Source organism: Harpia harpyja, chromosome 4, assembly GCF_026419915.1.
Source record: "Harpia harpyja isolate bHarHar1 chromosome 4, bHarHar1 primary haplotype, whole genome shotgun sequence".
NCBI classification, from domain to species: Eukaryota; Metazoa; Chordata; class Aves; order Accipitriformes; family Accipitridae; genus Harpia; species Harpia harpyja.
Window position 1 is genome coordinate 79233230 of NC_068943.1, and position 14304 is coordinate 79247533.

The window sequence follows — 14304 nt, forward strand, 5'->3', positions numbered from 1 at the left end:
GTGTATATATGTGTATTACGTATATGAATAAATTTATATGCTCACACTTACATGAATAAATACTTGGCTGTTTTTACCTCTCATTTGAGGTAAAAAGAAGTAACTCCAACATGAACTCAACTTTATTCTGTTCACTTTTGTTCTTCATCAGGCACCTGCCATGGAAAATTGCTGCATGGTGACTGAGTCCACACCGATGGGTTTCAAAATCAGCTAGAAATGCAGATCTTTCTTTGATAGTCTTCCTACTGCTGTGTCTCACCACACTCTTGGGAAAGAATGCCATGACTGTTATCATTCATACAAACACTCATCTATTACCAAACGACCATGTATTACGTCCTCAAGAACCTCTCCATGTGGGACATCTGCCACCTCTCTGTCATTGCCACTCCTTGGACTGCTTCATTGCTGAGAGGCAGGCCATTTCCCGTGGCTGTTGGTTAGCCCAACTGATGTTTTTTCCTCTCGGTCACCAGAGGGTACTTCCTCATAGTGGTCACAGCTTATGACTGCTTCATTGCTATTGGTAATCCACTGTTCTACTTCACCAACATGTCAAAAAAAGATGCCATCAGCTTGCATTGGCATCCCACACCTGTGGCTATGCCAACAGCATTCTACAGACTGCAGTTCTGTATCGGCAGCTAAATGAACCAATTCTTTTGTCATGTCCCAGCTGTTATGATTTCTACCCTTTAAAGGCAATTTAATTGTGACTATCAGCAGGGCAGTGATATTCACCTCATACACCTATGTTATCTCCACTACCCTAAAGTCTGAGAAAAGGCTGAGAAAAATGGGCAGCAAGTCAGGAAAAACCAGTCAGTTGGGGCTCATCTATCTCAATGTGGATATTTATAATACAGACATCTCTCTCTGGACTTGTTTAAAAATGTCTTTGTATAGATAGACTTACTGCAGGATAAACTTTCAGGTTCTATAGGAAGTAAGTGCAACTGTGGCAACCAGGTGAGGTCAAAAAAATAGAGGTGCTTCTTTTGCTGCAATACATTTTGGGTGTAATATGAACATCTTCAGAGGACAGCCTGAGAAACTACAGGACATTCAACCTCCTCACTTCTGTTCCTGGGAAAATCATGGAGTAATTCTTCTTGGAACACAGTTTTGGTCACATGAAAAAGAAGAAAGTGGTGACTGGGAGCAGTCAGCATAGATTACCAAAAGTAAACCATTCCTGGCCAACATATATCTCTCATGAAATTACTGGATTTGTGGATGAAGGAACAGCATCAGATGCCATTTACATGAACTTTAGCAAGACTTTCAACACTGTCTTCCATTGTGTTGTAGCCAAGTTATGACTTTACAGTCTGGAGGGATGGACAACTAGATGGATAAAAAGGCTGGTTGGATTATGAGGCTCAGAAAGTAGCGGTCAATGGGTCTTACTGTACCCTGAAATACTGCAGGGGTTTATCTGGGCACCTGTCTTGTTTAATATCTTTATCAATGACCTGGAGGAGGTGAAGGAGTGCTTACCCACCAGGTTTACAGATGACACCAAATTGGGGGGCGGGGTATGACACACAAGGGCATAGACTGGCTGGAAGAACTGGCCAATAGGAACTGCGTGAAATTCAACAAGGATGCAAACAAATGCAAATTCCTGCATGTGGCAAGGAATAGTCTTTGGCAATGACACAGGCAGGGGACCGACTGGCTAGGTAGAAGCTCTGCAGAAGAGGGTCTGCGAGTCTTGGTAGGCAGCAAGCTGAACATCAGTCACCAGAATGCCCTGGCAGCAGAGCAGCTCAACCATATTCTGAGCTGTATAAACAGCACCATAGCAAATTAATCAAGGGAAGTGTTTATCCCTCTCAACTTATCATTCATTAGACTGCACCTACTTTGAGCAGGAGGTTGTACTTCAGATCTCCTGAGGTCCCATCCTGCATAAATTATTCTCTGAGTCTACAGAAGGTAAGGATAGGATTCATATGTCATTAGTCATTAAGTATTGACATTTTAGGTGCCCCAGAGCATCACACCTGGCTTCCTGCTCCCACTAAGGAGTATAATTTAAGATATGTCTTGTACAGGAGTGTCAAATACCCTAAAACATATAAAATATTACTGTATGCCTGTGTTTAGATGTCTCGCTTGCTCCTTTAGTATATACCAGGCTAATCATAGTAGTTTTCTTTCTAGTCAAGGCAGAGTCACTAAATACAGTCCATGGATTCTAAGAAGTAGTCGATCTCATTGTAATGCACCCATTCAAAACAAAACAGATAACAGAAATTCTAGATTACTAGGTCATGTAAATATATAAGTAGAGGAGCCAAATCCTACCTATCATGAGTATAAACTAGTGTTTTCCTCTTGGCACAGATTCTGTGTGGATCTGATTTGTTTATCAGTTCTCAGAGTAAAGGTTCTTGTACTGCAGCTTTGGTCTAGTTGAAAAAAAATGAGAGCAGTGTCACTGACCACAGCATGAATGGTTTTTTTACCTCTCATGTTGGAGAATGAGGAGCAACTCAACATACAGAACTCAAATTGGTCCCTAAAGAAAGAGTGGTTCATTTTTCCCATGCAACAGAAGAAGAAACAGTGCTCTCCTAGCCTTGTCTAACTCTTGTTCTCTAACTTCCATAGAAAATTATTTCATTTTTTTTATATGAAACTTCATTATTTTTTCTACAAATTTCTATTTTCATGCTTTAAAAGACATTTTTCCCATGACTTCTTTTTTCTTTCCATCAGTTATTTAGGACAAGCATCAAGAAAAAGTAATAGTCTGGTATGTTCATCTTCATCCTTTCCTCTCAAGTAAGTAGTGTTCTGTGTTTTAGCATTTGCATTAATGCACATTATAGAAATAGCTTTTCTCACTGTCCATCCTTCCTTTCTTTCTTCCTTCTTTCTTTCCTTCCTTCCTTTCTTCCTTCCTTCCCTCCTTCCTGCCCTCCCACTTTTTAATTTTTCAGTTTTTTATCATTTCTCTTCTTTCCTTTCTTCCTTCTTCCTCAGAGTTAGGTACTATGAGATTGATTTCCCCTAAGTGTAGGTATCTGCATCAATACCAACAGCACAGCCCCTTTCCATAGTTTCTCTGTACTGTCAATGTCTCTGTTGTCAATCACTCTTTGAATACAATTTACTTGAATTATTTTGAAGTCTACTTCAGGTGGTTCATGCTATAGAGAGGGAATCTTCTGTAGGATTCATTGATTAAAATCTGTATTTAATATTTGGATTGGTGAGACTCCTCTTACGAGTAAAGTTTATTCATCTTGAAATTGACCTCACAGGAGATTTTCCCTGCCTGTGACTTAAAACAGAGCAGGCTGTTATCAAACCTGACAGTTTCTTCTGTGTAGAGGTTCATGGTTCATTGGCACGATAATATTATTTAATACAGTGAGCAAAGTTTTGCCTTATTAAGGCATGGAATCAGACCTTCTGATTCCAAATTAAGCTAATCTGATGAGAATTGCTTGTCATTTTTTGATAATCATGTTTCCTTAAAGTGTCTTTACTCGAGAAGTAAAAAAAAATGGCATTGTTTAAGAAATATTGCACACAAATATTTAATTCTAGAACATACTCACATACGTGTATCTATATTCACATGTAAGGTATGCTTTTATTTCTCTTCACAGCTACACATATAGATAGACAGATACATATATGGAGGAAAAGTAGGATATTAAAGTGGACAATTAAGAATTCATGGGAAAAAAATCATAGAAATAATGTAGGTATGCTCAATTTACATTCTGTTCATACAGCATATCCCTTTCTGTCTGCCCAAATCTGATATTAGAAACATATATCTAATATATATATGTATAAAGAAATATTGTTATCAGCTAGACAGTGTTGATACGTTGGCATAAGTGTAGATGAATAGACAGGTAAACGTGTGTGTGTGTGTGTGCGTGTGTGCTCTCATAGCACATTTGTGAAAGGGATTAACCTTGCAGTTTACTACAAATACAGCATAATGGATTCATGTAAGATTTAACAAGCTATCTGCATGTGAATCTGTGTTTGTGCATTTATGGTGGTTGTGTCTAGTCATGGGATTTCTGTCACCTCACTTAAACCATCAGAAGATTGCTCAGATTCATTGTAGCTAATCTTAGTTGCTCAATGCAGTTACTAAAAATAAATCCTTTTGCAGGTTATCCAAGCCAGCTGCATGGTGTCTGTTTCTTATACCCTTCAGTTTCTACATCCTTCAGAAACAAGAGCTGAAAGCTGGGTGGCATAATCTTCATCCCTCATGGCAATAAAAACATAGTTTTAGGCAATCCCTGCTATCTCAATTCTTAATCATACCTAGCAACAGAAGAGGAATTCAGGTACTTAAACACAGGCATGTCTGGTGCTATTTTAGACTTTGTGGTACTCTGCATGGCCTTCAGCCCTGCTCTGGAAGAGCACAGATCTTCTGTGGGTCCCGTGTTATATCTGCCAACTCCAAGAGAGTGTCTAAGATAACCTTGGCAGCTAAAATTGCACTATATCTCATTCTGTATAGGTGCCTGAATATCACCATGAGCGCCTAAAGTGGAGTAACTTATATGCAATGCTAGCTATCTAAGCTCTGATTATAGTAATATAATTATATGTAATAAAGTGGAAGTGTAAGTCATATAGATAACAGTGTCCAGAAATATTTAACCCATTCCTAACTAGAACCCTATGTAAGGCCAGATGAATCACTGTTTAAAGTCAAAGATTGTATTGATTAGGGATTTGATTTGCTGGTCCATGCATATGCTTTCAGTGATTTTTGAGAGGCCCTTTGTTTCCAACCTGGCAGGTTTCACTCTAGAAGGTTCTGAATGTTCTGTAGTTTCTGTGTCCTAATTTTTTGCTCTGTATGAATGACCCAAATAACTACAGCATGCAGAAGACATTACACATGCCCACCAACTCATACATGGAGACTGAAGGTGGGACTCAAGAGCCACAGGAAAGCACTTGAGATGTCCTAGAATTGCCAGATATGACACAGAACCTATGGAAATCTCATCATTTTCTAGACTGAGAGCTGGAACTCCAGGATATCTACAGTATCTCAAAACATGCTTATGTTTAGGTACCTGAATCACTAATATACAATTTAGACACCCACAGTATGATTAATTCCACATTGTTACTTAGAACAGGTTAACTTCATGTTTGAATGTTCTCTTTTAGTCAAAGGAGAAACAGCAACACTTCAAGAAGGTGGATTCATTCACTCTATTATGCTTTATGAGATATTGTCACTTAACAGTGTTTGTGTCTCCATTAAGTTTTGTATTCACCACATAACCAGATTATTCACAAGGAGATCCACCTGCCCCATTTAAACAGAGACAGGTGCCTGTCTTGATTTAAAGCCTAACAATGGGAGAGATGGGATTACATCTAGAAATGATATCATAGGCATTTACAGGAAACACATTAACCCTTCTGTGAAGATTCTAACTTACAAAAGGATGACTAACCTTAAGATTTACTGAGATGGCTTAATTAATTGTGTCTCTAATAGTTCAGATGCACTAAAGATCAGTGTCCAGAATAGTGTTATAACAGTAGCCGGTTGAGTTCTGGATGAGGAGAAATGTGAAGGTTGGATGAAAAACTCATGTAAACCAATAGAGTATGGAAAAAAATCCTAAGCATTGCACCCTTTCATGTACCTAGCATGTTTCAGATCATGCTGTGTTAATTTCACAAGGTGCTTGAGGTCTGGATCGGAAATGTAACTCACAGTTGTGTGAACATGATCCTAATTGCATTTACAAGAACAGTCCTAGAAAAATCTTGCAGTCTACTTTGGAAAATCCCCCTTGTGCCTCAGTACTACTTTGTGAAGTTGCTATGTTGTTGTCATTGGTTGTTTTTTATAATTACAAATCACTTATTGCAACTAATATTATTATTTTTTTCTCAGTCCAGACAGCTCTATTTAGAAACACAGATTTTCAAGTCATGGTCTGTGCATACAAGCTAGCTCAAGTGGATGTTCAAACTGCTGCTACATCTGCTTCTTCTGCAAAGTCTATAGCAGCTTCTGTATGATTCTCAGCATGCCCTCAGATAACGTAACCCATGTGGTTGAATTCATTCTAGTTGGTTTTCCAGGTAAACAGGAAATCAAGCTTCTGCTCTTTTTAATGTTCTTCCTGGCTTATGTGCTGACAGTGACAGAAAATGCAATGATTGTTGTGCTTGTCTGGACAAATGTCCAGCTTCACAAGCCAATGTATGTTTTCCTCGGCAATCTTTCCTTTCTGGAGATCTGGTACGTCTCTGTCACAGTGCCCAAAGTGCTTGTAAGCTTGGTGACAAAGAGACAAGGCATCTCCTTCACAGGCTGCATGGTCCAGCTATTCTTCTTCCTGGCATTGGCCTGCAGTGAGTGCACTCTCCTGGCTGTCATGGCCTATGATCGCTACATGGCCATCTGCAACCCATTGCATTATCCAATCATCATGGATCACACTCTTTGCACCCGTCTGGCCATTGGCTCCTGGATGAGTGGCTTCCTGATTTCCACAGGGAAAGTTTACTTCATTTCACGTCAGACCTACTGTGGGCCCAACATCATCAACCACTTCTTCTGTGATGTCTCCCCCTTACTGAAGCTATCCTGCACCAACATGTCAGTAGCTGAGCTTATGGATTTCTTACTGGCCCTGCTCATCCTTCTCGTACCACTCATTGTGATTATGGCCTCCTATGTGTGCATCATCTCTGCTGTCTTGGGTATCCCCTCAGCCCAGGGGCGCCACAAAGCCTTCTCTACCTGTGCCTCTCACCTTATAGTGGTCACGGCGTTCTATACAGCCTCCCTGTTTATCTATGCCAGGCCCCAGCCTATTGATTCCTTCAGCTCCTACAAACTGGTTTCTGTGGTATACACTGTCCTGACACCCCTCGTCAACCCAGCCATCTATTGCTTAAGGAACCAGGAATTCAAAATTGCTCTTAGGAAAACAATATACTGGAGAGACATCTTGTCCTAGAAAATTCACCTAGGGTTTTCCTTATTTATTTAACTCCCTTTCTACTCTGCAGAAGTGATTTCTACAGGTCATAATAAATTTACTAATGTTAATCTCTAAAATTTGGGAGATTTGTGTGGTCCTGAAGAAAGAGAGGTGAGAGTTCGAAGAAATGTGCACCACCTCCCATGAGGAAAGCAAGTGGTCAGGGGGACAGATCCTAACAACAGGGGAAAATGAAATTGAGGACAGCTGTGGATCTCAGAACCTGCTCCCAGTTTCTCTGCTCCCTAGCCCCATATGACCCTTAATTAGTCTCAGAACCCTATCCAGATCTAAGGTCCCCGAGCTGGCAATAACTTTTTCTCTCTGTTTCCACTAAAGATACTCTATATAGTAGTAATTCTACTACTAATAATTCTGAGAAGTCTTTAGGATAACCTACACCTATATCATAGAATCTAGAATAGAATCATAGAGTAATATAGACTGGATGGTACCCTAAGAGGTCTATAGGCCAATGTCCTGCTCAAAGCAAGCCCCGTTAGATCAGGAACTTGTTTGGGTGAATTTACATACCTCTAAAAATGTAAATCCCACCACTTTTAGCTAGGTTCCTTACTCCAGTGTCTGATTAGTCTCAGAATCACAGAAGGGCTGAGGTTGGAAGAGACGTCTGGAGATCACGTAGTCCAACACCCATGCTTGAATAAAGCTCGACTACAGCAGCTTGCTCTGGGTCATGTCCAGTCAGGTTTTGAACATCTCCACAGATGGAGACTCCACAACCTCCCTCAGAAACCCATTCCAGTGTTCAACAGCCCTCAGAGTAAAAAAAGATTTTTCTTATGTTTAAAGGAATGTCCTCTATTTCAATTTGTTCCCATTGCCTCTTGTCCTCTTGCTGGGCACCACTGAGAAACATCTGGCTCCATCTTCTTTACTACTCTCATCAGGTATTTATACATACTGATAAGAATCCTCCCTGAGCCCTTTCTTCTCCAGGTCAAACAATCCCAGCTCTCTAGTCTTTCCTCATATGGAAGATACTCCAATTGCTTAATCATCTTAGTGGCCCTTCCCTGGACTTGCTCCAGTATTTCCATGTGTTTTGTGTGCCACGGTGTCCAGAACTGAACACGTTATGCTAGATGTGGCCTCACAAGCATGGACTAGAGTGTCAGTACCACCTCTGTCAACCTGCTCTCTATGTTCTTTCTAATTCAGCTGAAAAAGCTATTGGCCTTCTTTTTGCAAGACTGCATTGGTTTTCAACTTGTTGTCCATGTGGGCAGACAGGTGCCCTTTTGCAAGGGTGCTTTCCAGACAATAGATCCCCATGAAGTATTGGTGAATGGGATTATGCTTCCCCAGTGTCAGTCCAACACTCTCTGACTAGATTCTTTTAGATATTTCTCACATGGACAGTTTAATATCTTATTTGAAGTTATTTGTATCTTGAATGTTGTGTTCAGTTTTGGGCCCCTCACTACAAGAAAGACATTGAGGTGCTGGAGCATGTCCAAAGAAGAGCAACAAAGCTGGTGAAGGGTCTAGAGAACAAGTCTTATGAGGAGCAGCTGAGGGAACTGGGGTTGTTTAGTCTGGAGAAAATGAGGCTGAGGGGAGACCTTATAGCTCTCTACAACTGCCTGAAAGGAGGTTGTAACGAGGTGGGTGTCAGTCTCTTTGCCTAAGTAACAAGTGATAGGACAAGAGGAAATGGCCTCAAGTTGTGCCAGGGGAGGTTTAGATTGGATATTAGGAAAATTTTCTTCACCAAAAAGGGTTGTCAAGCATGGGAACAGGCTGCCCAGGGAAGTGGTTGAATCACCATCCCTGGAGGTATTTAAAATACATGTAGATGTGGCACTTAGGGTCATGGTTTAGTGGTGGGCTTGGGAGTGTTAGGTTTACGGTTAGACTCAATGATCTTAAAGGTCTTTTCCAACCTAAAGGATTCTATGATTCTATTACATGGGATTTTGATCTAGCATGATACAGCAATGTTCTTAAATCACAATGCAAGTATAAACTGCACATAGCAGAGAGCAGCAATTGGAATAACCAGTTGAATCACAATGCAAATATGAATTTTATTATCGTTCTCTATAATATGCTCACTGTCACAATGCTGGTCATCTACAGTCAACAGGAGGAAACACATGACTTGAAACCAGCTCAAGTCCATTGCTCTTTTGGAAGTTCTGTTTGCTTTTTGTCCAGTTTTAATACACTATATTGGGCTGAACCATGTAACCCCGCCCCTGGCTAAGTTAGGAAGACATGCACTCTTCTGATTAACTCAGAGACAAACAGTTACACAGCTGGTTGATCTAAAAAACTGACACAGCAGGCTGATCTACTGAACTGATATAGCCATTTGCATAGAACCAAGGCTACCCTCTGTTCTCATTTGTGTTAAGTTCAGCTTTCTTTGCAACAGCTGTGGTTAGTAACTTCCTACATTATTCACTGAGCTTCATGAGCACAAATCCCTAATCCCTTCCCCATGTCCTCAGACTCCTCTATCATTATAGAGGTTCATTGACAGGTCACAACCAGGTGCAGGGCTTTGCATTTCCCCCTGCTGAACTTCATAAGATACCTGTCTGCCTACTTCTCCAGCCTGTCAAACTGCTGAGTTTTTGTAATTAAGAAGGCCAGCTAATTAGGAAAAAGAGATGACCCACACTGCGCATGACCAAAGGGTGGACACTATGTAAATGATAATATAAATATGCATATGACCAGAAGAATATGAATTTTGCTTGTTGTAGGTAACGGTGTGCACAATAGGTGGAGTGATCCCCCATGCACCCAGCGCTGCAATAAAGAATGCCTGCTTTCTAAAACTCCAAAATCGAGTCTTAGAGAGTTTCTTTGACTGGCTTTTTCAGTAACAACTTGGTGACCCAGGTGGGACACTGCTTTTGAACATCGATGGCTCTGTGGGATCTCTGGACCTCCAGCCAGCACCGAGGGTTTCTCTGGGAGAACCTCTGATCCCCGGACCCAAAGATTTCTAAGCAATAAGTCCCCTGCAAAGGTGAGAAGGCATTCTTTCTTTTTTTTTCCTTGGGGTTAGAGTCCCCTGACTGTCTGGGGTTAGAGTCCCTGGACTGCCTGCCTCATCAGACCTCGTGTAAAGCCTGCAGAGGTTGGACTAAAGGTGCCTGAGGGGGTTAGAGTCCCCAATTCAAGGGTTAGAGTCCCTACTGGGGTTAGATTCCCCAACTTAAGCTTGCTTGGGGTTAGAGTCCCCAACTCAAGCCTACGGGGTTAGAGTCCCCGGCCGGTAATACTGTTGTGGTTGTGAATGCTGTAATTGTGCCTGGTTATCGGAACTTGGTTACTGGAAATACAGATTTTGTTTTGTTTTCTTGGATCATATAGTTGTTCTGTTACTCGTATTTAACATGGGTGGGGAATCGTCTAAGGGAGGTATTTTGAAAAAGTCACCTTTGGGATGTATTTTGGGACATTGGAGGCAGATTGCCGGACCCCCGGGTGGGGCCCCGACAAAGGAAAATTTGATTAAGTATTGCAATCAATAGTGGCCACTGTATAAATTGGATGATGGGAAAAGTGGCAGATGAATGGTACGTTAAATTATAACACCTTATTACAATTAATGTCATTCTTGAGGAGAGAAGGAAAGTGGGATGAAGTGTTATATGCAGATATATCCTCTACTTTAAGGAGACATCCGGAGTGGCAAATGGAATGCTGTATAAATCTTGCACCTAGTGATCCCCTCATTTTAGCTTTGGAAAAGGAGAAGGGTGAGTGTTAAATTTCCCTGAGCAAAACTAGCACAACAGGCTAGAAGAGGGGGAAAAAAAAAAAAAAAGATCGAAACTGGGACTATAACAATGTATGAGAATAAGCCGTTTCTCACACAAGGCTCTGAAGTTTAATAGAAGCCATTAGGTCATGTGGAGAACTAGGGGTAAATTGGTAAATTGGACTAAAAGTGCAAGAATGCAGGCAGAGACTTGATGAGCATCTATTTAACTAATATAAGAAATGCATATAACAAATTTATTTTAACACACTCTGGCCAGATCTGTCATTATCTCAACCCTTCGTGCCCCATGTTGGGTGCCAAAAAGGACCGTCATGGTTTAAACCCAGCCGGCAAAAAAGCTCCACAAGGCCGCTCGCTCACTCCTCCCTGCCCCCTCTGGTGGGATGGGGAGGAGAATCAGAAAGGAGAAGGAAAAAAAGAAATAGAACCACGTGGGTTGAGATAAGGACAGTTTACTGGGACAACACAAGGAAAGAAGTTACAACAATAGTACTAATAAAAGAATACACAAAACGTGTGATGCACAGTGCAACTGCTCACCATCCGGAACCCAACGCTCCGCCACTTCCCCCGCAGAGAGAGCACCCCTCTGCCCACTCCCCAGTTCTATACTGAGCATGATGTCACATGGTATGGAATATCCCCTTGGCTAGTTCAGGTCAGCTGTCCTGGCTGTGCCCCATCGCAGGTTCCTGTGAAAATTAACTCTATCCCAACCAAACCCAGGACAGCTGGATGGCCATGTCAAAAGAGTTACAGTCAATGCCTCAATGTCCATGTGGAAACCAGTAACAAGTAGTATCCATCAAGGGTCCATACTGGGACCAATACTATTTGATATCTTCATCAATGACATAGACAGTGAGGTTAACTACTCCCTCAGCAAGTTTCCAGATGACACTAAGCTGAGCGTTGCAGTTGATTCACTAGAGGGAACGGATGCTATCCAGAGGGACCTTGACAGGCTTGAGGGGTGGGCCTATGTGAACCTCATGAAGTTCAACAAGGCCAAGTGCAAGGTCCTGCTCCTGGGTCACGGCAATCCCTACTATCAATACAGATTGAATGATTAATGGATTGCAAGCAGCCCTGCGAAGAAGGACTTGGGGATACTGGTGGATGAAAAATTGGACATGAGCTGGGAACGTCAGCTTGAAACTCAGAAAGCCAATTGTATCCTGGGCTGTGTAATATGGAGTGTGGAAGCAGGTTGAGGAAGGTGATTCTCCTCCTTTACCCTGCTCTCATAAGACCCCACCTGGAGGACTGTGTCCAGATCTGGGGTCCCCAGTACAAGAAAGACATGGACCTGCTCGAGCGTGTCCAGATGAAGGCCACAAAAGTGATCCGAGGGCTGGAACACCTCTCCTGTGAAGAAAGGCTGAGAGAGTTGGGGTTGTTCAGCCTGGAGAAGAGCAGACTCTGGGGGAATCTTACTGCAGCCTTTCAACATATACAGGGGGTTTCTAAGAAAGATGGAGAGAGACTTTTTACCAAGACATGTAGTAACAGGACTAGGGGCAACAGTTCTAAACTGAAAGGAGGTAGATTTAGGTTGGACATAAGGAAGAATTTTTTTACAATGAAGGTGGTGAGCCACTGGTCCAGGTTGCCCAGAGAAGCTGTGGATGTCCCATCACTGGAGGTGTTTAAAGTCATGTTGGACAGGGCTTTGAGAAACCTGCTTTAGTGAAAGATGTTCCTGCCTGCAGCAAGACGGTTGGACTAGATGCTCTTTAAAGGTCCCTTCCAACCCAAACCATTGTATGATTCTATGATGATGAAGACTGGAAGCTTATGAATTCTGGCAAGGGAAGAATGTTTCCTGCTCCACCTGCATGTCTGCAACTACAGAATAGCTTCAGTGCCCTGCTATCAAATGAGGGATTGGAAATTCTGCTGAAAGAATGAAAGTCATCTAAGCCTAAACCACAGAGCAGCACCAGGAGGAAGTGGTAAGTGATAGTAATGGGAGCCATGCCTCTGTGGGGCACAGCGACCCCCATCTGCCAACATCTAAGGATGTTGCAGAGAGCTTGCTGAAACTTCTCCAGCCCTTGGACTATTACTCCCTGCTGCTTTACCCTGTGGGTACCAACAATACTGCCAGGGGAAACCTGAAACTTAGGAAGTGACAACATGTGGTATGTTGACCCTGGCTGGATACCAGATGCCCACCAAAGCCCTTCTATCATTCCCCCCTCCTCAGCTGGACAGGGGAGAGAAAATATAACAAACGGCTTGTGGGTCGAGATAAGGACAGGAGAGATCACTCACCAATTACCATCACAGGCAAAACAGACTCAGCTTGGGGAAAATTAAGTCAATTTATTACCAATCAACCAGAGTAGGATAATGAGAAATAAAACCAAATCTTAAAACACCTTCCCTCCACCCCTCCCTTCTTCCCGGGCACAACTTCACTCCCGGATTCTCTACCTACCCCCCACAGCGGCACAGGGGGATGGGGAATGGGGTTTACGGTCAGTTCATCACACGTTATTTCTGCCGCTGCATCCTCCTCAGGGGCAGGACTCATCACACTCTTCCCCTGCTCCAGCATGGGGTCCCTCCCAAGGGAGACAGTCCTCCACGAACTTCTCCAGCGTGGGTCCTTCCCACGGGCTGCAGTTCTTCATGAACTGCTCCAGCATGGGTCCCTTCCACAGCATGCAGTCCTTCAGGAGCACACTGCTCCAGTATGGGTCCCCCACGGGGTCACAAGTCCTGCCAGAAAACCTGCTCCGTGGGCTCCTCTCTCCACAGATCCGCAGGTCCTGCCAGGAACCTGCTCCAGCACGGGCTTCCCACAGGGTCACAGCCTCCTTCGGGAACCCACCTGCTCCGGCGTGGGGTCCTCCCTGGGCTGCAGGTGGATATCTGCTCCACCGTGGACCTTCATGGGCTGCAGGGGGACAGCCTGCCTCACCATGGTCTTCCCCATGGGCTGCAGGGGAATCTCTGCTCCGGTGCCTGGAGCATCTCCTCCCCCTCCTTCTTCACTGACCTTGGTGTCGGCAGGGTTGTTTCTCTTACATGTTCTCACTCCTCTCTCCGGCTGCCATTTCTGTGTCCCAGCAACTTTTTTTCCTTCTTAAATATGTTATCACAGAGGCACTACCACTATTGCTGATTGGCTCAGCCTTGGCCGGTGGTGGGTCTGTCTTAGAGCCGGCTGGTATTGGCTCTGTCAGACATAGGGGAAGCTTCCAGCAGCTTCTCACAGAAGCCGCCCCTGTAACCACCTCCCCCCCCCCCCCCAAAACCTTGCCACACAAAGCCAATACACAACATGATTCTTGGGTTGATGTTCAAAGACATGGGAGCCCAGCTGATTTTCTCCGTGCTCTTGCCAGGAGATAGAATAGCTTGATGATGTGTGGACTTATCCTGCAGGTCAACAACTAGCTGTGCAGCTGCTGTTGTTAACAGGGATTTAGCTTGTATGATTATGGGAGCAACTTTGACAATCAAGGACTGCTTGAAAGAGGTGGGATCAACCTGATCAAATGGGGCAAA

The 14304-nt window shown here is 43.1% G+C and overlaps 1 protein-coding gene across 1 annotated transcript; it reads left to right on the top strand.

Annotated features, from left to right (window-relative positions):
• The first annotated feature begins 6056 nt into the window (after window positions 1-6056).
• On the top strand, window positions 6057-8317 carry LOC128141184 (olfactory receptor 6B1-like). Its single transcript, XM_052785794.1, has 2 exons — window positions 6057-6976; window positions 8302-8317. Exons 1-2 carry the CDS (start codon window positions 6057-6059, stop codon window positions 8315-8317), a joined length of 936 nt encoding a protein of 311 aa, XP_052641754.1.
• The last annotated feature ends 5987 nt before the right edge of the window (window positions 8318-14304 follow it).